A 27147-nucleotide genomic window follows, 5' to 3' on the forward strand; every position below is an offset into this window, starting at 1 on the left:
GGTCCTACTTGCAGAGGCATCCGGTTGGCAGCTGGCAGAAAAGGATGCTGAGCTATGATGGTCCACTGGCCTGATCTAGCAGGCCTTTTTTCCTTTTTATGCTTAAGCTTAATGTGAAGGAGGAAATAGTGAAGATCTTATTAGTCAATTATTGCAAGCCAAAAACAGTAGCATCGCTTGACATGGAAGAGATGTAACTCGTGCTTCTGTAGTGTCCTGGTGTACAATTTGGCTTGGAATATGGCCCAATTTGGGAAAATTGACCTGTTTTGAGGAGTTTTGAGGCACCAAAATAAGACTGACAAATGTATTTCTGTGTGGTATGACTTCATAACATACAGAAATATGGAGGAACATGGATAACCTCCACTGCCACCATATAAATGGGTTTGGTTGATCTGAACATTTTTCCTCTTCTGTAAATGAACAAAACTGCTGTTAAATGAAGGTCTTGTTAATATTTTGGATTCAATGTCAGAACACCTGCAGATATACTTACCTGGTAAAATATCACATGATTTTTATTTAAATTATACTTTTATTCTTTGATAGATGTTTGCGTCTTTTTTATATATGATTTTGCTTTTTTACTCTGGACAATAGTATCTTTCTCACATTTACTGATATCTGTATATTTCCTTTTTTTACTAATGAATATAATAAACGTAAATATAGGAACAATACAGGTGAGGGTGTGGCTGGACCAGCAGAAACCTGAATGTCCCTCCTATAAAACCAGCACATGCTTCAACTTTCTGCTGCAGGTCCTACTTTGGGTATACGTGGCAAGATTGCATCTCTCAGGGGCAATTAAATCCATAGGTGGGTTACATATCATGTGAAGTGAAGAAGTGCCTCCGTTGATTTGTCTAAAACCAGCTGCTTTCTTATTGTTCAGGCAGTATATGATGGCTTTTTATATCTTGGTAGAAATGCTAACTTTTTAAAATACGAAAAGCACAACACATTTTCAAAGAGATTTGTCTTGAGGTCCAAGCCAAGCACGGCATGCGTGGAATGCCCATGCATTCCATCATGTCTTCACAAAGAGCATTCTGTAGACATTCTACAGTGGGACATCATTAGTGTCTCCACTGAAAGACAGGGCTGTTCTCCAGTTCCTCTTGTTTCCTTGACCTAACAAGTATTTTGTTTTCATCCACCGTTTCCCTCTGAGAAAGGCGAGTTTCCAAGCATGAGCTGTCTTTCAATCACATGCCAGGGGAGCCCTCCTAGTCCAGTGAATGAGAGTGAAGATGTTAAGGGCGATGCACAGGGATTCGGGGAAGTTTCACTGCCAACTCCTTTAGGCTGTTATTTCGCTTTTAATGGGCTCGCCTCCCTCCAGCCCACACTTAGCAAACCAGTTGTTGTCATGTGCCTGGCTGAAGATGTATCCGCAAAGTTAACTTGACACAGGAAACTTCTTTTCCTTCCATCTTGACATAGCAGCAAACAAAGGAAGGCATGCCAAGTGACAAAAGCCTGCTGGGGACCTCTCCTCTCTTTTGAAGATCCATTTCACACCCCGTATTCTGGTGGGCATGGAGCATTTCCCGCACTGTATCTTGCAAAAACGCACCATTGTGCAAAAGATAACTCTCCCTCATAATTTGTTTGCTGAAATTTGTTCAAGTTCCAACAATGCCACTGGAAAAAAAAGACACTACGTCATGGTATTTTTATGGGGGCGGGGGGCGTGTTTTGAATTGGCAGCCTGCTGGCCACTGATCACCACCATTGTTATGGCAACAGAGCAAGAGAGTTAAAACTACAAAAAACATTGCTTTTTATGAGGAAAAACTTTCTGCATCCAAGAATTCAAAATATTTTCTTCCAGCTCTTTCAAAAAATTTCATTTCTTTCCACTCATTTATGAAACCCACTGAGTGCCGGATTTACATATAAGCGAAACAAGCTATAGCTTAGGGCCCCACTCTCTTGGGGGGGGGGCGCAAAAAAACAAAGAAAAAAACCCTGGATGTACATTTCCAAAATATAAGATAAAAAAACAAATAAAATAAAACCTACATACAGCAACAATGTTTTGTGTTGTGTAGGCTCCTATGATGTAAGTAATGGGCCCTGCCTGCTCCCTAAAATATTATGGTCCATAAATTACCATATAGTGTATATTCAACACAAAAAACAGCCACAATTTGTTGTTGAAAAAGGACAGCTGGACATATAAAGGGCCCCATTACCTTCAGTAGCTTAGGGCCTCATCAAACCTAAATCCAGCCCTGAACCCACAGGTGGACCTTGGGCCATGCACTACTTCTTAGCCTAACTTACCTCACAGGATTATTTTGATGATAAAACATGAAAAGGGTGAACCAGGTACATGACCTTGAGTTCCTTGGAGAAAGGGGTAGGATATAAATGTAATTAAATAATTATAATATTTTTTATTAAAAACAAACAAACCACACACAGGTAGTAGGTGTGCACAACTACCCCAAAGGGAGATAAAATTTCCTTGTTTGCATTTTAAGGCATATTTACAAAATTTGCACTTCTCAAATCAATACACAAACCTAAACATAACTTCCCTTCAAAATCTGCACTTCTCCATGTTTTACAATACAGTTCTCCAACTGAATAATGTGTATAAGAATGTATATATTAGTGAAAAGAACGTGTGTGTGTGTGTGTGTGTGTGTGTGTGTGTGTGTGAGAGAGAGAGAGAGAGAGAGAGAGAAACATACAAAAATGTATTCTATTACCTGAAAATAATTTGGGGGGGGGAAATGCATATATTGGGCAAAATTACATACAAAATATACTAAGAAAAATGCGCATCTAAATGTATTTGAATTTTTATGTAGACCTATTTTTATTTCTAAAGACAAAGATATGCAGAACTAGAGCAAACTGAACTCAACATGAAAAACAGAGGGTCACCAGAATTGACAGAGACATCTATCCCTTTCACTCATCCTCCTCACAGATACACACACAGAGCCCCTTATAGATTTCCTTCCTGTATACTTTTATTCTCAGTAAAGCAAGCTCCAACACTGGAAGTAAGCTGAGAGATAAGCACTCTGGGAAAGAGGCTGCAAGGAGGAAAGTGGGAGTCTTTGGGGAGGGTCTTCCTCCCTTCACCCATTTGCACCTTTGGGAGCACCACTTCAGTGTTTACCTGCTCAGACTCTGGCCCCTTCCATCTTCTCCTGAGGTCTTTCTGCCGGTGCCCTTCCCGAGTGAGGTTCAGAGGGCAATGATAAAGGACAGGGCCTTTTCAGCAGTGGCTCCCCACACATACTATGCTCTTTCCAGAGAGGTCCACCGGGCATCATCAATGTCACCTTTCTGGCTCCAAGTAAAGGCTTTCCCCAGCCATTTTGCTGTTGGTTGACAATACTGTATTTTTTCCCTGCTGTTTTATTTGGTTTGTTTTTCCTGCATTGTTTTATCCTTATGCACTGTTCATTTTTTAAAAAAATATTATTCTAGCATATGGTTCTTTTTCTGTTTTTCAGTTATGCTTATTGTTCCTAAAAGTTTGCATATCGCTTGGATATACTTTATGCGGCAATTGGCCAATAAATTGACTTTTTTATTGCAGTGCATCTAACTAACATTTTACTCGATGTAGACCCATTGAAATGAAAGTTAGCCATGTCCATTGATTCCAACAGGTCTACTCTGTATAAGATGAAAATTAGATGCAACCCATAATTATCAATTTATAGTTAGAAATGAGCACCTTTTTTCTACATCATTGAGAGTGTTCTATGTTGAAACACACATGGCTCTCAACTAGGTAAAGGTAAAGGGACCCCTGACCATTAGGTCCAGTCGTGACCGACTCTGGGGTTGCAGCGCTCATCTAGCTTTATTGGCCGAGGGAGCCGGCGTACAGCTTCTGGGTCATGTGGCCAGCATGACTAAGCCGCTTCTGGCGAACCAGAGCAGCGCACGGAAACGCCGTTTACCTTGCTGCTAGGAGCGGTACCTATTTATCTACACGCACTTTGACGTGCTTTCGAACTGCTAGGTTGGCAGGAGCAGGGACCGAGCAATGGGAGCTCACCCCGTCATGGGAATTCGAACCGCCGACCTTCTGATCGGCAAGTCCTAGGCTCTGTGGTTTAACCCACAGAGCCACAGCGTAGATAAAACTACTCAAGGATCTCTGTGCCGCCCCTCCCCCCCCCCGCCCCGCCCCAGCTGTGGCAGGGACCTAATGGGCTATTGTGGAATTACTGTTCGTGCTATGGCCCCCTCTTCAGGCAGAGAAAGGAACAGCAGCGTGTAACACCAGCCCTTGAGATTGTCTTGCAGTATGAAGCTTCAGTGTTGACCAGGCCTGGTGTAAGCAATGGGAGCCTTGCTGATCGGTGCTCCAGCTTTCAGCTCAAGTCATGGACCTCAGGAGCTCCAGGGGCTCGGGAATGTTTCCTCCAGAACTAGCTTCTGGAGCTAACAAATGAACCCAAATATGATCAGACTTAATACAGCTGCTCTTACTTCCCAGCATTAAATAAATAAATAAATCCTTGGCTTTGTTTCCTATGCTAATGCTCACATTGCCAATTCTGCTGCCATTTATTCACTGATGCAGTTAAGAGGATGGATTGGCAAGCAAAACACTTTTTAAAAGATTATTTTAGAAACAGTTATTTTATGTGGGGTGAGGGGGGGGGAGAATTAGCATAACAGAGTCAAGATACTGCTGAGTAAAGCTTCCCTGCTTTAAATATAGCTGCAGACCTATCTTGACGTAGAGAGAGGGTCGAGAGACTGAGATCTATGTGCTTTAATCATCTGTTTCAGAGAGCCGATGAGAATGTGCTAATCGTGCAGTTTTAAGGCAGGGAACATGGCTGCACTTCCATCACGGTTCTCTGCAGTTCCCCAAATGTACTTTGACTCCTGCCTTTAATACAGGGTTTAGGACATTCTGCCATAATGTAAACAGACACAGATATCTCCCCAGAGCACCTATTATTATTATTATTATTATTATTATTATTATTATTACAGTAGTACCTTGGGTTACATACGCTTCAGGTTACAGACGCTTCAGGTTACAGACTCCGCTAACCCAGAAATATTACCTCGGGTTAAGAACTTTGCTTCAGGATGAGAACAGAAATCATGTGGCGGCAGTGGGAGGCCCCATTAGCTAAAGTGGTGCTTCAGGTTAAGAACAGTTTCAGGTTAAGAACGGACCTCCGGAACGAATTAAGTACTTAACCCGAGGTACCACTGTATTATTATATCACCTATTATTATTTCTGTCATCCATCTCTGGGACATCAATGTTCCTTCTCTTTTCCAAAAGTAGAACTGGAAAAAGCTTGCCATTTGGGTGGGGTACAGAGAATGTAACTAATTTTGCACCCCTGTTTTGCCACATCTTAATCTTACACTTGTGACAATCTTACAGCTTTGGGTCTGCAGCCGGAGAGCATCAGATGAATACTTATCTGGAGATGTCAAGATTTTCCTCTGTTCCTCTTCATGTTGTGCAGTGATTTGTATGTGCCCTTACAATATCCAAGCACAGAAATACGAACACCGTGATCTGCACTTTACATCAACTCTGATGGCCCAGTTTTGATCACAGTACCCTGTGCTGGTAATGTGCCATTTATTATTTACTGGAAGGAGCCAGGGATGGAAACTCGAGGATGTAGAAAAATAAGAGCTATGGGAAACGTCCAGTGTTTCTTGGGGTTCTGCAGATGCAATTGCTATGCTAGCAGATACTTGGAAAAGAGGGAGTTAAAACAACAAAGAGAAAAAAACAAACACATATAGATACATCATCATCGTCATCATCAGTAGTAGTATTTATTAATTCCTACTACCACAAAAGCCACATGTTTACTATTATTAATTAGTATTATCATTTGTAGTGCTACTACTACAAAAAAGAGAAAGACTTATAGAAATGTGCAATTTATTATTATCATTACTGCTTCTTACTACTGCTGCAAAAGTAGGGAAAGCCATATGGATATGTTGTTGTTGTTGTTGTTGTTGTTGTTGTTGTTACACCTACAACTATTGTTATTATTACCATTGCTACTACTATTTCTATAAAAAGAAAGGAAAGTCATAAACAGATGCTGAGGAAGAAGAGGATTTTTATCAGCTGTGGTCGCCTAACAAAGATGGATTTTTGTTTTGAACAAAAAATTCTCTGTGGCAGTTTGATGAATGCTCAGCACCCATTGATGAAAACAAATGATAAACTGACCCTAACACCAGCCAATTAATAAATTACTGGGCTGAGGTGCTGATTTTTTTTTGGGGGGGGAGACTGGAATCCTGGAACAAATGAAAATATTCAAGAATGGGAATTCTCGGGGGCCATCACACATTACAGTTAAACATGTACACCTAAAGGTGTGGAGTGCAGATAGGGATGGTTTCACACACTTCCAACTCACAAGGGCAGTGAGTGACTGCACACTCCACAAAATGCCTCAGCTAATCTCAGCTCTCCTAAGAACCCCGCTGGATCAAACCATGAATGTTGGAAGACACACAAAAGAAAGTACTTATTTACACAGCACATAGTTTATCTACGGAACTCACTCCCATAGGGGGCAGTGATGGCCACCAACTTGGATGGCTTTAAAAAAGGATTAGTCAAATTTATGGAGAAGTCCATTGATGGCTACAAGCCATGATGGCTAAAGCTCTGCCTCCACGGCTGCAGGCAAGGCTTATGAATACCACTTGCTGGATATCACAGGGCGAGAGAGCATTCTTGTGCAGAATATAGAAGGGTATGTAAATATATGTAGGAATTATTTTTCCTGCCCAAAAGTCAACGTTACAGTTTTTGCTCTGCCCTCTTTTGCTTCTGCCACCACACCCTCCAGCATATAGGCTTCAGAAGGTTGCCCAAAAGGAAATGGTGCCCTCAGGCTGAATTCACTTCCCCTCCATATCATAGTTACAGGATCTCATGAGTACTTGAGCTGAGGCCATACCTCAGCCTGAAATCTTGGGAGCTGGTACAAGTTGAGGCAGATGGAACTTGTCTAGATAGACCAACAATCCAAATCCATAGACCCAAGCGAAGTTATTTCATCATTTTAAACAAGAACATTACAGCTGTGACAAAGCCAAGGCTTTTGGTTAAAAAGTCTCAGCCTTTCAGGGAGTCGAAACACAAGCTGAAGACAGGCTTCTGGGGCTGTCATTGTGCTTTTTATAGCTTTATGAATTACAGCTTATTTCTACCTAAGGCTGTGATCCTAAGCTGCTTCACAGCCTTAAATAAGCGGGTATGATTCATGTTTCAAAGTCTGGGTTCCCCCCCCATCCTCAGCCACAATGTGAAATGAAATAGGAAGAACACACAACAACAACCACTGCCACCACACACACACACACACACACACAGAGAGAGAGAGAGAGAGAGAGAGAGAGAGAGAGAGAGAAATTGTGTGTTTCCTCCAGCATTTTCTAGGTGCTGCAGCATAGGGCATTGAATTCAGTGCCACAAGACCCCTCCATAAAACAAGGAAGCAAGATGAGATTCAGAGGATGGGGGGAAATAAAACATGCCAGCGAGAAATGTTTTTTTAAAGCACATCTTGGGACTAGATGCAGAAGATATAAAATGGAAGTGGGGAGAGGGTGATTTGGAATAACATCACTTGCAGTCGGGGTGAGTATAATAGGAAGAAGGGAGCTCAGGGTATAGATGAAAGGGAAGGGCTTATTCAAAGGAGGAATCTCAACAAGGCTCTTTTTTAGCTGGTCTTCATCTGAAAATCTTTGCCTTTTATTACCTGACTCTCGGTCCAGCCTGGCAGAGCACAATACAGGTGGAATTACATTTGCGAAAGGAAGCCTTCACCAAGAATTGTTGCTAGCAAACATGAGTGAAATAGCAAGTGGGGGAGATTGCCTGCCTCCCTGTTCAAAGCATGGGGATGTATACAACCAAATTATACTCAGAATAGACCTCTGGAATTTATGAACCCATGTTAGGCATATCTAGTAATTTTCATGGGTCTGAGTACAGCTAGCATTGGATACAGCCATTGCATTTATATGCCTTGCTCTTGGAATGGGAGAATGATGCTGACCAAGGAGGTAGAGTCAATGGTAAGATGACCCCAACAACACACACACACACACACACACACACACACACACTACAACCAGTGGCAACACCAGAAAAACATGGGGGGCAAAGAAGAAGCAAAATATATTTCTAAGAGAGCAAGTAAGAAAAATAACAGCATACATTAAGAGAAGTTCAGAAATGGGAGGGGAGTTGGGGGGAACAGCTTCTGGTTCAGGAGGGCTCTTCCTTCCCCATGAGAGCAGTCCGCATTATTATATTGTTATCTTATTAGTCACTTTTTATTATTATTACAAAATAACTCAAAGTGATTTATAACAACAAACAAACAACACATGCATTTAAACCAGCATAGAACAAATCAGGGGAAAAAATCTAAAATTCTCATGTTTAAAAGGTAGGAATAAATGATTCCAAATGCAGAAGAAGGCCACAGATAATTAAAAGTTAAAAGCCTGGTGGTAAATGTGTGTGATAAGTAAATAATAGAATGAATGAATGGATAAATAAATAAATATTTTCTTGTCTCCTGTCTCCCCACGTAAAGGCTGGAAGTCACATTAACCAAATTCCGGATATTCACTGCGGCATGTATAAATAATAAATGGATATCAACAAGACCTCCCTCAGCAGAGATGATGAGAAACTATAATTTAGTGGTAGAGTGGATACTCAGTGGGTTCCTTTGCAAAAATAAAAAATAAAAAATGGGAAGAGTTTATGTTTGCTTTAGCAGATGATAAAATAAGACTTTTGTGACCCTGCCGTCATCCAAACAGAAGTACAACCTGACTCTCACGAGAAGATTTTCAATTCTGTACAAAGTTCACCCTTCTCACAACATGAGAAATCAGTTCTTGTTCTCCTTTGTAAGGTTGCATTACATAATCTGCCTATCACAATAAGCACCCTCGAAATAATATACTCCCTCTTAATCAAACTGAAAACAAAGTCTATGCTTTATAATACCGTACTTGATTACCTCTGACCAGTGCCAAGCATGGGACCTTACATGTATTAAATACACCCTTGAGTTAAAAACACATACACACACAATACAGAACCATTTCTTCAACAGAGGTCCTTTCCAGTAACAAGGAACAATTCACCAATTGCCCAAAAGGATTTTGCATATTGTTACACTTACCCTTAGTTGACCTCTTTCACAACTCATCTGCTGTCTTGAAAGCTACAAGGAATTAAGAGTAGGGGGAAAACAGTTAAAATGGTAGGTCTTCAAAGACTGAAATTTGCAAGAATTATTGACATGTTGCCTGTAAACAATATGAGAAAGATGAGCAGACAGGCCAAAAGAAAGCCATGGTGGCAGAATGAAATTTAGGAGAGAAATCTGGGTCCTGATCAATCCAGAATGGGAGTTCATGAAGCTGAAAAGTGAAGGGGGAGACGAAAATGTTAGAGGCAGTAGATCTAACATGCCTACTGATATCATAACCACCAAGATCCAGACTTCAGAACTCCAGTCCCAGCTGCTGTAAAATCTATTCTGGAACAACAAATCAAAGATATTGATTGCCAATATTTTATATCCAATGCCCACAGAACATGCTTGCAAACATATACTGGCTTAATTTTAAAATTATTGGATATGCTACATATCTGTATAATTTTACTATCCTCAAAAATCACCATGCATTTTCTAGGGCCAGATTTAACTGTCTACCTTCCACAAGGGGGTTATCAAAGTATCCCATATGATGATTGTTTTATGTCCCCGTGGGAGGAGAAGCAGTCAAAAGTTTGAGGCGTGTCTTATTTCTAAGTAATATTCCTGCAGAGGAACCTAATAGACTACTTTGCTTCTCGCCCCACATCCCTTATGAAGAAAGACCCTACTAGGACAGTGGAATGGCACCTGGAATATTTATTGGCTGACAAAAAAACAAAGTAACAACAGAGTTAGTGGCCTAGTTTATCTTCTTTGTTCAAAGGTCTCATGATTCAAATTGCAATGAGAATGTATTTAGCAACCTGTATTTCACGTATTTCAGGGACGCGGGTGGCGCTGTGGGTAAAAGCCTCAGCGCCTAGGGCTTGCCGATCGAAAGGTCGGCGGTTCGAATCCCCGCGGCGGGGTGCGCTCCCGTTGCTCGGTCCCAGCGCCTGCCAACCTAGCAGTTCGAAAGCACCCCTGGGTGCAAGTAGATAAATAGGGACCGCTTACCAGCGGGAAGGTAAACAGCGTTTCCGTGTGCTGCGCTGGCTCGCCAGATGCAGCTTTGTCACGCTGGCCACGTGACCCGGAAGTGTCTGCGGACAGCGCTGGCCCCTGGCCTCTTAAGTGAGATGGGCGCACAACCCTAGAGTCTGTCGAGACTGGCCCGTACGGGCAGGGGTACCTTTACCTTTATTTCATGTTTCATCTTTTGTATTGTGAATTTGTGAGTGCTTTATCCTTAGTATTGCATTGTATTTTAAAGAAGTGTATGTTTCAATGCTTATGTTTTTATTATCTGTGTATGCTCTGTTTTAATGAGTCTGTGACTGTACAATAAATGATTGATTCCCAGTCACATTTCTGATAGCTATGTTATCAAAGTCACTTAAAGTCGGGCAGCGACCATTTTGCCCATCTTCAATTGGTGTGTGACAATTAATGCATGGGTAGTTTGGATCCGGAAGAGGGAAGAATGGGGGCGGGGCAGAACAGGGCGGGGCGGGCTTATGTACACTCTGTCAATGCATGTGGGGGCTAGGAAAGCAACCCCCGCACAAATTGGAGGTTGCCTGTAATACAAAGTCCAGAGGAAAAAAGAAAATCTGGTGTCACTTTACTGAGGAAACTGAACAAAGACAGTGTATAATTCATCCCCACCCTGAGGCTCCTCACCCTCAATTTAATAGCTTGCTTTCGCATTTGCATAGTTGGGATTTGAAAGGCATCTTGCTCCAAGTATATAAAGATTCAACTAAGCACTGACCTTTCTCAGATCAACTTCCTGCTGTTCCGGAGAACTCACTGTTCTCTGCTTTCAGTTGACTTCTACTATAGGCTGGTTTCACAAAGTTTTAGTCAAAACCGTTTGGGCTCCCAGACCAATTGAATTTTATTAAATGTTGCTTCATAGAACCTTTGGAATAGTATTTCCTTGTTATTCATCACTTTCCTCCTCTCCTTAGCTAGCTAGCTAGCCAGCCAGCCAGTTTGCAGCGCAGAACGTCTTCCTTGACATTTTATAAAGATTAGCACTGAACACACAAAACTATTGCAATTACCTACCTTGCTGATCATCATTAGATTTAGAAGTGTAATCAATATGGTACCTTTTCCCATGATGATCACATGGCAAATGTAATTCAGAGACAAAAACAGATTCTGGTGTATCCAGTGATAAGAACTATTTTTTAAAATAATAATTTCTATTAAGTTTTCAATTTTATATTTCAAAATAAACATTTTACAAACTTTGAGATATACAGTGACTTCCCTTCTCCTTCCATGGTTTATTTTACATATCATACATTCCTGCATATTTTACTATTACCATTCAAATCATTTCCCCACTTTTCCACCCGTCAAAAATTATTTACCTTGTTGAATTTATCTTAGTGCTGCCAGCATTTTCAGCTGCATACAGTTATTTTCAATATATTCAATAAATGTTTTCCAATCTTCTTTAAACATATGTTCTTTTTGCTTTCTTATTTTATGTGTTAAATCTGCAAGTTCTGCATATTCTGTCAAATTAAGTTGCCAATCCTTTTTAGTTTGGACCTTGCTCACTTTCCATTTTGGGGCTAACAAAACACGGGCTGCAGTTGTTGCATACATAACCTTTTTCTGACACCTAGGAATTTCTGTCTAACAAAAAGAACTCTGTTTTTTTGGGGGGAAAGTAGTTTTAAACTTTTTTTCTCCCAATTCATTATATATCATTTCCCAATATACAGTGGTACCTCGGGTTACATATGCTTCAGGTTACATATGCTTCAGGTTCCATACGCTTCAGGTTACAGACTCCTCTAACCCAGAAATAGTGCTTCAGGTTAAGAACTTTGCTTCAGGATAAGAACAGAAATCGGGCTCCGGCGGCGCGGCAGAAGCGGGAGGCCCCATTAGCTAAAGTGGTGCTTCGGGTTAAGAATAGTTTCAGGTTAAGTACGGACCTCCAGAACGAATTAAGTACTTAACCTGAGGTACCACTGTACTTTTGTCTTTTTACATGTCCACCCACATGTGAAAAAAGGTTCCCTCTGCTTCTTTACACTTCCAATACATATCTTATTCTGTTTAGCCAACCTACTTGGAGTTAGGTACCATCTTTTCAAATAATTTTCTTTCACTGAATAACATGCAGTGGATTTCAGGTCACTTTCCCAAAGTTTCTCCCAGAGGTTAAGATCTATATTGTGTCCTATATGTTGGGTCCTCCATCATGGAGGGCACGTGTTGCGGTGGAATCACCAGAAACTGCCTCCCTGTTGTAGGGTGGGACCGTTTGGATGGCTGCAACACCCCATTGGTTGCCCCTCTGTTGCTGGGGCAGAAATTTGGTCAGTTGGGTTGGCTATTAGCTCCTGAGGGGCTACTTAAGCTGCTGCACGTTGTTGGAGAGTTTCACTTTCTTGTGACGTGCAGCGGATCACCCACCCTCCTCTCCCTATATTTAGGGTTGTTCTTATGCCTGTCTGGGGGTTGTCTGTTTTGGAGCAGGGGCCCGGTAGAAATTTTGCCATTTGGCTGATTGGCTGGTGCCACTTGGTTTTTGCCTACCATGTAGCAAATCATCACAACTTTGTAAGGTTGGCAGTTAGGCATTTGGTTCAATGTTTTGGGGAGGGGACGTGGTTGGCTGTGCCTGCCCCTCCATTGCTGCTGCTAGGGAATTCTGTTAAAGGAATCCAGGGGCTCGCCTTGCTTTTCTCCGAACCCTGTCAAGGGGCTAGGGCCATGCCAGAGCCCCTAGGAGCATCTGGGGTGAGCTGTGAGATCAAATGAGTTCTTGCTCCCCCAAGATGCTTTCCCTTACTGACATATGGTGGTGCCCAGTGTCAGTCCTGTTCCTGCCACCGTGCAGGTTCAGGTAGTCTGGAACCAATGCCTAAGCATCCACTCACATGCTGTAATCAATAAAGTTGTGGCCAAAATTTAATGCCAAAAACCTTAAACTAAAATCTGTGTCTATTGTGTCTTCATTTGGGGGTGATTTTGGGGGGTCTTCACACACAACTATAGCCCAATGTGTCACTGAAACTTTAACTAGCTCGTCTTTTGTTTCCCATTCTAATAAAAAATTATACATTTTAGACAAAAGTTTATCCTTATTTTGTAAGAGCTCTTTTTCAAATTGTGAACTTTGGTCCAGAAATCCATTCTTTCTATCTAATGTAAAAATATCATATAACTGATAATATTGCAACCAAACTGTAACTTGGTTCCCTATGTTCTTAACCTGAAACTGTTCTTAACCTGAGGTACCACTTTAACTAATGGGGCCTTCCGCTGCCGCCGCGCCACCACCGTGCAATTTCTTGTCCGCATACAGCTTCCGGGTCATGTGGCCAGCATGACTAAGCCCGCAGGAGCAGGAACCAAGCAACAGGAGCTCATGCTGTTGTGGGGATTCGCCACCTGTGTCCCTGGGAGTAAATCCCATTGTCATGAATTTAATTTTCTTCTGAGTAGCAGTGGAAGCTGGTCCATAAGGGCAAAAGGGGTGCTGCCCCACCTACGTCAGTCTGCCTTCAACCAGCCCCCGCCTGTACCTGCCTGCCTGGCTTCTTACTTTCCCCCAGTTCAGGGGGGGTGGCACAGCATGACAGCTTCCTCCTCTTCAATCTCAGTGTACCTCCTTGTAGAACCCAGCAACAACAAGCCTTTTAAGTTGAGATCTTTTCTCAGTCTGCATCTGCATTTATTTATTTATTTATTTATTTATTTATTTATTTTTAATTTAAAGATGCTTTTATTGTTTTATCACTTGCTGTTTACTACCCTGGGCTCCTTTGAGAGGAAGAGCAGGATAAAAAAAAGGGGGGGGGGGAAGAAGCCCAACAGTGGGGAGGCTTAGGGCCAGCCTAGAATGAATTGGCTCTACCTGTCATGGGCTTTGTCTCCACCTACTGGTTGGTCTCCCTGACTTCTGCCCCACCAGCCCCAAATGGGCTCCAACGACCACTGCTGAGTAGATATGCATAGACTTGCATAAGACAAACTTCTAACCTGATCCTTTTAGACTGAGGAGCTGTGACTGGATCTGAAATCTTGGGCTCATGTCTTCTACAAAGCTATAGTTGCTTTAGGTTCCATTCGTAAGCTACCTTGGATGTTTTAAATATTGTAAGGCACAGTAGAAATGTTTCAAACAGAACAAAACAATCACCGTATTTTTCGCTCTATAAGACACACCAGACCACAAGACGCACCTAGTTTTTGGAGGAGGAAAACAAGAAAAAAAAATATTCTGAATCTCAGAAGCCAGAACAGCAAGAGGGATCGCTGCGCAGCAAAAGCTGCAATCCCTCTTGCTGTTCTGGCTTCTGGGATAGCTGCGCAGCCTGCATTCGCTCCATAAGACGCACACACATTCCCCCTTACTTTTTAGGAGGGGAAAAATGAGTCTTATAGAGCAAAAAATACGGTATTTTAAGCCCTTCAAACTCACTTTGGACATGGCCCCCTGTAAACGCATCTGTACTATCAATTATATAACTATTAGTATTTAATATTTATAAGTTGCTTTCCTCATAAAAGTGACCCAGTGTAACTTCTGAAAAATATACTATACTGATGTTAGTGTTAGTGATGCTAATATTAGTGTCACATCAGTGATACAAACAAAACCAATAAATATCTAAGAAGCACATCCAGACACATAAAATACGGGTATTAAAAATCCCACCCCGTTAAAAGAGACCACAATTTTTTGAAACCCTTCAATGTAAGAGCCACAAGCTAAGGTAACAAGGAAAGCTTTTGCCTGGTGCCTAAATGTAGATAAAGATGATACCAGGCAAATCTTCCTGGGGAGAATATTCCAGAAGCAGGGAGCCACCACTGAAAAGACCCATTATTGTGTCTCTCCATGGAGAGAGAAGGGCCTCAAATGACAATCAGGGGGCCCATGTCAGTTCATGTGATATGATGTCCTGAGCTGTACAAGTCTTCATGGGTCAAAATCGGCACTTGGAATTGAGCCCAGAAACATTGGTAGCCAGAGCAATACTGTCAGAACTGATGCTATATGGTCAGACTATTCTGCCCAGTGAACAATCTGGCCACTAAATCCAGCACCAGCTACAATTTCCAAACCATCTTCAAAGGCAGCCCCATGTAGGTCACCTGAGTGTAGACAACAGAAGTTAGGCTATCCCTGTCCAGATGGTGCACCAGCTGTAGCTGATAGACGAAACTCTGCCACCAAGACTGGTTGGGCCTCAAACAGGAACAAAGGGTCATTCTAGAAGTGCACCCAAGCTGCTCTATCAGAGGGAATCTAACCCAATTCAGAAGAGGTCACATTCCATTCATCTGGTCTAGGGAATCACCCAATATCAGTGACTCAATCTTGTCTGGACTAAGCTTTCATTTATTGGCTCACATCAAGTCTATTACAGCAGAGGCACATCCACTGCCACATCTATCAAAGGGCCTTTTAACCATTTTTTCAGCCCCACCACCATATTGCCTCATTGGCAACCTTCCACAGACCTGCATATCATTGCTGAGTAGAGTCAAAGGCAACAGTGGGTGCTGAAGCACAGATGACTCTTACCCCTCTACAGGAAGCTACATTAAAAAAAGGTAAAGGACCCCTGACAGTTAAGTCCAGTCACGAACGACTCTGGGGTTGCAGTGCTCATCTCACTTTACAGCTGAGGGAGCTGGCATTTGTCTTCAGACAGTTTTTCTGGGTCATGTGGCCAGCACGACTAAGCTGCTTCTGGTGAAACCAGTGCAGCGTACGGAAACGTGGTTTACCTTCCCACTGGAGTGGTACCTATTTGCCTACTTGCACTTTGACGTGCTTTTGAACTGCTAGCCTAGCAACGGGGCAGGCTTTGGTCTTTCAAATTTCAGCAATACCCTGTGTGTCAGGGAACTGCCATCGGAGCTAGAGGTGGAGGGAAGGCTCCAGAGGGATGCCGGAGAGGGTCCCAGTAGGGAGAGAGGCAGTCCATCTGCTGGGGAAGGAAATCAGTGTAACACCAGTGGAGAAGGGGGACAGATGGGGGAATCGGAGAGGAGGCTCCAAGACTCCTCGCCGGAGACCAGCGGAGAGAGTACGGGTACTCCGCTGTCCACACCCTCCCTGCGCAGAAGACTTCCGCGCAGGGAGAGTAGGAGGAGACTTGGCATCAAAGAACTTCTTTGCTGGAAGAAGTTCAAGAAACGCCCACTGACGGATTCTGCCAGCGACTGAGACAGCCATGAAGCTAGAGGCTGTCCAGACAGAAAGGGTTCAACCAGGTAACCTAGCCAGGAGTGGCGGCAACTTACGCACGAGCAACCCCTAGACCATTACACTGTGCAAGGCCAAAATTTGGTGCCTACTACCTCTCACCTTCCATTTTGCTCTATTCACTATGTCATAGTTGTGATGCCCTACAGCGCCCCCTAGGCTCGGCGCCCAGTGTGGCAGAACTAGTCACACTGCCCTAAATCTGTCTCTGCTAGCAAAGGGCAGTAACACAGCTCAAGGACACATTTCAGCTAGGCAAAATTACCTGGAGAAGGTGCAAGTAGGGCCTGGTGAAGATTGTGGCCTGGGGTAAGTCCCCTGAGCCAACTGAGAATCCCAAAGGGATGTGTTTGGGCCCTGGGCTTGAGGTTCCCCAACCCTACTGTACATATATATCTCATTGATTTGACTTGATTTTTTAATTTAAAAACAAACCTGAATTGCAACTATGCTTTAATAGTATCAAATAAAATCATTAACTAGGGCAATGACTAGCAACTCTTTTTTTTTTTAAGTCAGGGTATTTTAAACACCATCTCCAAGAGAAAGTCAACCTTCAAACTTTCTAAACGTCCAGAGCTGTAGGTGTAGATCTGAAGCATTTACAAAGAGGCAACAGAGGAATGAGACATGCATTCCAAGGGACATGGTAGGATATCAAAAATGCCCCAGTTCAAATGAAGGGTGTGTGAGGTGATGGAGAGAAGGGAAAGTTATGGATTATCTGTCATCCCTTGCAGCTCCCACAGACCATCTCTCTACACAATAAACAAAAATATCTTACTTTAAAAACAGCAACAAAAAGATGATCTGGGCCCCAGAAACGTGTGTTTGTGTTTATTAAAAAAATACCTACTGAAGCTCACTAGGAAACAAATGTTCAAGGTTCTTGATAACAAATTTTACCCACTGATTTTGATTCTGAGGGTTTGTTTATGGCTAGTGGTTTTGAAAAGTGTTCTGGGGACCATTTAGAGTTCCTCAAAGCTCTCTGATGGGAAGGTCAGTCACGGTAAACAATTTTTTTCCTGAAGGTCAACTTACACCCCACAAAATGCCCTGCAATGGGTAGCCATAGAGGGAAGTGCTGGGTGTGATTTAGGGCGCAGCATTTTTTTCATGGTATGGTGAAGACCTCACGTGAGCTGAATGCACAGCCTTGGCACATACTACAGATCAGTCCACAGCAGACATAGATTAAATAAAAAATATGTACAAGAATTCTATCACACACCCAATCCAAATTAGTCGATTTCTGATTTCAACTTTCCTATCAACTAACTATTATGGTGCTGGAGGAGACTATTGAGAGTCGCATGGACTGCAAGAAGATCAAAGATTTCTTAAGGAAATCAGCCCTGAGTGCTCACTGGAAGGACAGATCCTGAACCTGAGGCTCCAATACTTTGGCCACCTCATGAGAAGAAAAGACTCCCTGGAAAAGACCCTGATGTTGGGAAAGATGGAGGGCACAAGAAGAAGGGGATGACAGAGGACGAGATGGTTGGGTAGTGTTCTCAAAGTTATGAACATGAGTTTGACCAAGCTGTGGGAGGCAGTGGAAGACAGGAGTGCCTGGCGTGCTCTGGTCCATGGGGTAACAAAGAGTCGGATACGACTAAATGACTTAACAAAAACAGCAACATTATGGAGAGTTATATTCTTAATTGCTTGCATAAGCTTGACAGAATAGAAAAGTTTTCAGTATATGTTTAAAAGTCAAAACAGAAAGTGACTGCTGAATCTGTATTAGCAAGAGTACTCGACAGGACAGAAGTGATGATACTGAAAGCTCAGTTTCTTCTTCTTGCCAAATGAGCCTTGCCAACCCAAGGAAGGGCCTATGATGTTCCTGCAGACTGAGCAGACAGTCTCTGGGGTTCACTGAACCTATGGTGTTTGACCTAAGAACTTTGAAAATTAATTCAAGGACCTTGAACCCGACTTGGTAGCAGATGAGCAATCAGTGCAAATGTTTTAACAGTGGCGCCACAGTGGCCAGGTGCCCCCGTTTCTCTAGCCGCCACATTCTGCACCAGCTGGAGTTTCTGAACCAGGCCCAAGGGCTTTCAAAGTTTAAGGTTCTTAATTGTGCATTAGCAGCCACATCTGTACCTGCCACATGCCAGATACCACACATGATTTCAGGTATGGAGCAGGTAGGCGTGATTTGGGGAAAATGGCTGGAGGTGATTCACCCCTGACTTGTGTGGGGAAAACATCAGAAAGTGTGTTTCCCACACAGGAACTTGCTATATGAGGCGAGTGATAACACTCAAAATGTGATACAGCTCCCTCCTATTGAAATTCTATGGCCCAGAATTCCACCACTTCAGCAAAATTCCATACATTGATATTTCACCCAAGGCAGCATATTTGTGGGTCCCTGGATGGTCTCCCAAGTTGTAAACCTGCTTAGCTTCAGCAAGGTGGTGGCCTCATGTGCCTTCAGACCACCTGCTGTGAAGTGAGGAGGTCCCACATGAGTATGAAAAGTCCATTTCCTCATGGGCTGTTTTCATCTCTTATTCTACAGGCAGTAAAGCAAACCCTGAATAGTGGTTGGCATGTGTATTTCATATCAGGGACTTTAGTGAGTGTCATGGGTCTAGTAAACATTTCCCTGGCACACTTTCCCATTACCAAATCCTGAGAAGTAATGGGCAAATCTGTTAATTTAGATTTATTTCGGTTCTAAACATTTTCACCTCAGTTTGCAATTTTATCCATCTAAAAAGCCCTTATGGAAACTCATTTTGGGATGAATTTATCTTAAACTGTATATTTTGACTAAGGCACACATTCTTCCCAATGCTGTTTTGCCTAACATTTATTTTTTTTCAAATAAATTCCCCTTAATGCATTTTTGTGTTTTTTTGTGGGGTTTTTTGTTGTTGTTGCAAAAATACACCTTTTTTATGACACTAAACTTGAATACAAGCATTTTATACCCATATGTGGCTAGACAAATACATTACAAAATTCAGAGGAGTATATCTTTTTTTTAAGGCTGGCTGTGTTTTGGTTCACATATTGTTTTGGAAAGTGTACTGGTTCTACCTTAAATGTGAACTGAATTAAATTCCTGTCCCACTGCTCCATCCCTACTCTATGTCAGGGACTGGAATGGAGAGGCAGAGGAATGGTGGGGATGCCCCACCCCTTCTCCTGTTGCTGACAGGGAGCAGAGAGACATTACTGAATTACAGCCAAGCTATGAGGGAGACAGGTGAGCAGCCAAGCTATGCAGAGATAGGAGAAGTAAGGGAGGGGTTAGAGCAGCCAGCAAACACTTCAACAAGACAGCATAGAGGGTCCTCCGTCCCCTAGGACGTGACGGTCGTTGAGGGTACAAGAACAGTGTAAACAGAGACATTTGTCAATGGGAGGCTTCCGTAGTGGCTAGTGCTGTTGGGAAAGGTGGGAGAAGGAGGAGTCAGAGTAAGTAACTCCATCATGGAGGAAAGACTGAAGTTCTTTGTCTGTTACCACATTGACTGAATAAATCATAAGTAAAAGCTTTCTTGTTTCCTCCCGACTCCTTGAAACCATCGGAAGGGGAGGGAGAAAATTCCTCAGGCCTGACACTCTAGAGCTGCTAGGACCAGGGCTTTTTTCCCCCAGCCAGAACTCAGTTCTAGCACCTTTCAGGTGGGCACCATTGCCATTATAAGACAACGAGGGAGGCGTTCATGGTGGCTTCTGGTACCTCTTTTTCTGGGGGGAAATACCACTGGCTAGGACAATGTTTAGATGCCCCAACCATGTGAGCAGAGCCCGAGCACATGGGTACCCCCATTTAGATGGGAGAGCCAACATGGTTGGATCATTAAAACACTGCAAGGGCAGTTACCAGTAGTGACATCTGCTTGGGTGAGTCAGGGGAACCAGGACACTGCATCCTGCTCTGCCCCACAGATTGCTACTGCTAAGAATCATTGATTAATTTTATCTCTGTGGATTCGAATGCGATCTGACCTGATCTACAACTCCAAAAAGTAATGTGCTGATGAAACACAGTTCTCCTGCTCCTTCACTACACCAAATTTTACAATGTGGGTTAAAAAAAGAAAGACATATAAAAATGTGTATGTCATGATAAATTACATTTAGAGCTTGAGAGACAATACATTTAGAAATTGGTATTAGAAAGTATGTTTAGAAAATTTGCCTACGAATACATATTCAGATACGTATGCCAAGAATTTGCAGCACATGGCACCAATAGCTGTGCTGCCTGTGTAACAGCCCTCATAATTAAGGAGCTGGGTAGAACAGAAAGAGAAGTGTGACACTGGAAAAGGAGTGGGGAGGACCAAAGGCAAGAGGGTCATCAGCAGAAGTTGGCACAGCTGAAGCAGGTCCTGGGCAAAGTGAATGGGAGCTTTGAGCTGCAAAGGGCAAAAGGCAGAAAGGGAGAGTGAGAAGGATAAGAGATAAGAAGAGTGCTTTATCTTTTATTTTTTGTAATTTTTAAAATTGTTGTATTAAATTATTTCAGACATCTATGATTCCAGGATATATGATGTGTTCTTTTAACACAAAGGAGTTGGTTTGAAACAGAGGCGAAGAACAGAATCTTTGGCTTGTGGCCCTAGTGTTTAGCGTCTTATTTAGGGTAAATAAAATATGGTACCAAATATGAACAAAAACTTTCAGCCATTTCACAAAATGCTTGGTTGGTGTAAAAATCAAGAAGTAATTTCAAAGCACTCAACCAGCACCAAACCTGCTCCCTCTCTCTCACTTTTTTTGTTGTTTCATTTGCTAAATGTGCAACTTAAAAGAAACCTTGGCAACCCCTGAGCACTTAGTGGAAAATATAAATAATGTATCTGTAATATGTAAACCCGTCCAGATAAACCAATGGCACTGAAAGCCATAACATATTTAATTTATGGCTGGGAGACTTGAGAGATGAACTTTGAGCATGCCCAGCAATCTTGAAGTACTTTCACTTCTTAACCCTAAATGACCTTTGTCATGTCGAGGTTGAGCAAAATGTGCTGGATTCTCCCTGCTCTCTTTCTCCCCCTCTTCCCTTCAAAATCACATGTCAACCTAGGTTGTTTAGTGAGGGTCAGTTCTTCCAGATCACAGACACTGGGGAGGGCTTTGAAAATGATGCTCATCATTTAATAGGAAGGTCAAGGGTTTATTTGCCAGGAGAACCCTTGAAGGACTTCAGCAACAAGCTTTTAAAATGATGGCCATCCTCTGAGACTGTTTTACAATTGTTGAGCTGCTGTGTGCCAGCTTGTTCAAATATGACACATTACAAATGGAACATGGCCTACTAGTGCAAGTTGCTGCCCTTGATTGATCTTTTGGCATGAGATACAAGGCTCGTGGTTGCAACTCCAACACAATGTTGATGTATCAGATTAAGAAACAAATTAAAAAGGGAGATGCCATGTGATGATCACAGCAAGTGACGTATCTAACAGAAAGCAGCAAATATTGCACAGTGAGGGTGCAAAAGAGGTGTTCTGCAGGCAACTGAAAAGCCAGGAGTATTTGCTAACGAAATTGGAATTCAGTGTGAGTTGCAAACTAGGCAAAGCAAACTAGAACAACAATAAAAGAATGGACTAAGTGGCAACTTACATCCTTAAGGCAAGGGGGGGTGTCAGGGGTAGACAATGTGTTACCCTCCACATGGTGATGTGATCTCTGATGTGTGTGGTTCAAGAGCTCTGTTGCACTCATGCATTGTATGTGGGCTTCCCATAGGCATCTGTTTGGCCACTGTGAGAACAAGATGCTGGACTAGATGGGCCTTTGGCCTGATCTAGGAGCAGGGCTTTTCTTATTTTCTTCGGCTGCTCTGTATATAAATTAGCAAAGACAGAATTAATTCCTCGAGCATCTCTAGCTACCACTCATTGCAGCTGAGGTGCTGGATAAAAACTGCATCTGATGCAGTGGTGCCCACCAACTTTGATGGCTGTGAAAGAGCATTAGACAAATTCATGAAGATTAGGTCTACTAGTTATGATTCCTCCATGGTCAGAGGCAGTATGTTTCTGAATATCAGTCGCTGGAAACCACAGATGTGGAGAGTGTTGCTGTGCTCAGGCTTCCAATACTGGGGTATCCAGTTGCCCACTGTGAGGTCAGAATGCTGGACTAGGTGGGTCTTTGGCCAGATCAAGCACCAGACTCTTCGTATACACATAGTAAACTAGCAGTTCGGGGGAAAGGCTAGGCCTCTTTTCCCTAAGCATCCGCAGAGACAGAAAGAGTAGGAATATTTGATCTCCCACCTGCAGTCTGAACTGGTACAGCAAGTGGCAGGAAGACCAGTCTCAGGGTTCCACCTTAGTACAAAAATATATATTGGGCCCTGCCTATTTCCAGTCTGTGTCAGTTTCACATTTATTTGATCCATTCCATTGTATGAAGCTTTTTTATGCATTAAAAATTACATATTGAACGAAGTTTCTCACAAACACACATATCAAAAATGCATTTTCCCCCAAATATGTATCCCTATAGATATTCTTATCCTAAAACACACACTTTTTCATTTATTTTAAGTTATTACCACCTTTCCCCAAAGGCACTCAAAGTGGTATACAGAAGTACCTTGGGTTACAGACGTTTCAGGTTACAGATGCTTCAGGTTACAGACTCCGCTAACCCAGAAATAGTACCTCAGGTTAAGAACTTTGCTTCTGGATGAGAACAGAAATAGTGCGGCAGTGGTGGCGCAGCAGTAGCAGAGGGACCCATTAGCTAAAGTGGTACCTCAGGTTAAGAACAGTTTCAGGTTAAGAATGGACCTCCAGAACGAATTAAGTTCTTAACCCGACGTACCACTGTACATGGATCTCCACCCACCACTGCCTCAGGGAATAGCCATACTAAACCGGTAGGACATCTGCCTTACAAGCAGATGGTCCTATTCTGATATATACATTATTCTAGGAAGGATCGTGTTTGTTTTTAAGCAGAATTAACAAAGAAGGAATTCCATAAGCATTCCTAGTCCAGTAACAGTTCTACCAACTCAAGTACTCTATGTGCTAACTACAACTTTATTGTTATCAGGCACACCAATAAACCAGAGGCCAGGTTTTAACCTGCCTTTAAACCCTTATTTAGCTAAATCAACTCTGAAGTGAGGAGAAGAGCTTGTATCCCACACATCTCAGTGGGTGGGTGGAGGAATTTCACAGGGTATAAGTGTTGGTTTTCATGCAATCTCGGGTTGCTTAGAGAGTGGTTTTTAATACTCTTCAATTTACAAATGTTATGGGGCTCACCGGTGGTGAAAGTGGGTCACTCATCACAGCTTAATTAGGGCTTTGAAACATAATAAAGTAATTTCCAAGTCTGAAGTATATATTCTACAAGAATCCAGAGACTCTTTTTTTGCAAGGCAGAAACAAAGGGGGGGATATTTCCACAAGTAATCGTCTAAAAAGAGCCCTGTGTGGTAAAACCTTGAATATTAAGTTTTGTGAGCATGTTACAAAGCAGCAGCCTCCCGAGAATCCTTATCTATGCTTAATATTCAAATAAATACCCCCCTTTTCTTACCTATCACAATAGCTGCACTGTGGTTTATTTAATTTACTTGTACTTTGAAGTAGCATAAGAAACTGTCGGAGAGCAAGATCTATAAATAGTCACTACAGCAACCACAATGGGAATAATGTAATATAAATGCAACAGCATGTACAGAAAAGCTGAAGTATGGTATTGCTTAGCATTCAAGTACTAACCCTGGCTTACTCTGTACACTGTGTATTACTGTTTATTGTGCCATAAATCACTTCTGTTCACCCTAAGCATGTTATTAGTAAAATAAGAGTGTTAAGAGAGATGTTCTAAAGAAATTTCCGAAAATATATGATTGGGGTTGGGGTAGGGGGGAGAGGTTTCTGTGCATCACAAGCTTGGCTTCACCTCCATACAGTATGAGGACCTATTTTGCATTGGGCAAGAGGAGAGCAAACAGGAAAAATCTCATGGAAGAAAAACACAAATACAGCAGTGGTGGCCGGTGATCATTGAGAATCCCAGTTGGATTTATATGTTTGGAATTGCCTCCATGTCCAGCATTGCTAGTCAAATGCCTTTGGGAAGCTTACAAGTTTGGGGCAAATACTTGCAGTCCCCCCCCCAAACAGGCCACCATGGCATTAGGGGTCCTATTGGTGCATATTTCAGTAAGTGCTGCCATAGGAGGCTGGTGCCCATTGGGACCAGTAGGGCAGGTGGGGGACGAGCGGACTGTAAGTGAAGCCTAAGTCAATGTCAGGCAGGGCCAACTAATCATAGCTACTGATGGACTAAAAATGACCCCTGACTATTGACCATCATAGCTGGGGCTGATGGGAATTGTAGTCCAACTACATCTCAAGGGCATCACATTTATTCATGCCCCACCCAAACTAGCCTTCATCAGTTAAGATCCCAAGGTGGTTGACAATTACAGCGCAACAATAAAATACAATATTGCATACTACAACCCATTAAAACCTTAAATAATAATAAAAATAGGTAATTTTCATTAAGTGTTTACATTAATGAACATGACTAAGTTAGATCCATTGATTTCAATAGGTCTCCTCTGAATAAAACATATTTGAGTACCGCCTAATAGGTAACTGGTTGTAGCCATCGAAGTTCGACTTCGAGTAAACCCAATTAAATGACTAGATTTAAATTGGTCATGTATTGAGAGAAACAAGATGCTTTGCGGGCATTAATGCAGTGAACCCCCTTATCACAGGCTCAGGTTGTATGTATGTGTAAATAAACCATATACAGTCAATCCTTGGTTCTCGAACAGCTTCCTTTTTGAATGTTTTGGCTCCCGAATGCCAAAAACCCGGGTTTTGAACATTTTTTGGAACCTGAACGTCCGACATGGCTTCCATTTGAGTGCAAGAAGCTGTTGCAACCAATTGGAAGTCACGCCTCAGTTGTCAAACGTTTCGGAAGTCAAACAGTCTTCTGGAACGGATTGCGTTCAACAACCGAGGTCTGACTGTATCCTAAAGACATAGTCTCCACTGTGTCTCATTTCCAAGAGGAAACGTGCACCCCGGATAAATGCCTGGAACCCCTGAAATCTCACACTGCTTGGAAATTGGAGCAGTGTGTAACACTATGTTCTTAAATTATTGTTGCTATAAAAAAGTGATTGCAGTTTGCCCTGCAATACACACATTTCTGAATAAGGTGGGGAAAAGAAGTGTTTTAGAGCAATTTATTTTCTATAGGCAGAAAACAAAGGTACTCGCTTAGTTTACATCTCCTCCCCACTACCCATACACTTCAACTCAACTATCTCATTACTGTCTATATTATTAAAGAGAGAAACTATGGATTATGAATTCATGGTAGATTATGTTTTAATGTTCCCCAAACAGAATAATAATTGGTAAAAGAGCTTTTAGTATCAAGCTTCAGTGCACTGGAATGCACTCAAAAGAATGATTTTTATAAATCACACACAGGGCTGGAATGGCATTCTATCAGCACCATGTAGTATTTCTTAATTACTGGCACAAGTTGGGTCCTGCTATGACAATATTTTAAATTGATGGAATCGTACAATGATTCTGTCTGGGTTCAGTTTGGGGTCAGGAATTTGGGCTGGCTGTTTTCAGTGGTGGTTAGAATCAGAACATGGTTGTAAATTAAGTTATAATTTTATTTTATGCATAAGTGGTGTTTATTAAAAATGTCTAATGAGATTCCAGTATAATATAAGGATGGCAGCTTCCCCACTCCGCCCCCCCTCAAACACGCAGAACCCATAAACTATTACTCTTTTCTCCAGTGGAATCTTAAGTTCTTAAGTGGAATCATTCTTCCTCGTGTCAAAGTTAGTTGTCATCTTTTTTGAGTGATGAGGAAAATGTTTTATTTATAGCATATTATTTATAGGGCTGTTGTGTATAGTGCATTGTTTCTAGGGATGAGACCCAAGATTCACATCACCCTGTTTTCTACACATTGTCTGGGATATCTAGTACACTTAGGGGTCCATCATATTATTCCCTAATGACAATGAAGTTTGAGAATGTACTAAAATGTAGGCTTGTATCTCACATGTTTCCACAGGAGTTTGCAATTTATTTAATGCGCTCATGAAATTCATCTGTATTTTATGTGAATTTCTCATAATATCCATATTTATATGCAATTTTGCCTATGTATGTGTCTTTGCAATGCATTTTTGCAATACATATATTTTTGCAATGTATTTCCCCTAACACAATGCATGTTTGCATGCCACTTTCACTTGATATATGTAATATATGAATTTTTGGGCACATTACTTGGTTGGAGAACTGCATTGCAAAATGCAGAGCCATGTAGATTTTGAAAGATAAATGCATTTTGCTTCACATCTTTTTTCAGAAAATGCAAATCTGGCAAGTTCACCTTAAAATGCAAACTGATAGGTTTTATCCCCCATCCCTACTCACGGGCACCCTGTTCTTTAATTTTAATTGTATGTCTTGCACACCTGCCCCCCCAATAGCTCTTGGATTTCTAGTTGTTGGTTGTTGTTTGGTTTTTGTAGATCTGACGAGCTCTCCTCTAAGGACTCTGATGTGACAAAGAAGATCCAGAAATCATGGAAAACGGTTAAAAACATGAAGAAAACTTTGTTTTCCAAGGTCAGATATATATCAG

General features: G+C 42.0%; 1 protein-coding gene across 22 annotated transcripts in view; it reads right to left on the reverse strand.

Moving 5' to 3' along the window:
• RBFOX1 (RNA binding fox-1 homolog 1) overlaps window positions 1–27147 on the reverse strand; it is a 1472193-nt gene that overhangs the window by 484731 nt on the left and 960315 nt on the right. For all 22 annotated transcript variants that reach the window (XM_053365865.1, XM_053365877.1, XM_053365871.1 and 19 more), the window contains one exon: window positions 9210–9251. In XM_053365865.1, coding sequence (XP_053221840.1) covers window positions 9210–9251 — 42 coding nt within the window. The remainder of the gene's footprint in view (window positions 1–9209; window positions 9252–27147) is intronic.

This window comes from Podarcis raffonei, chromosome 14 (assembly GCF_027172205.1).
Source record: "Podarcis raffonei isolate rPodRaf1 chromosome 14, rPodRaf1.pri, whole genome shotgun sequence".
Taxonomy (NCBI): Eukaryota; Metazoa; Chordata; class Lepidosauria; order Squamata; family Lacertidae; genus Podarcis; species Podarcis raffonei.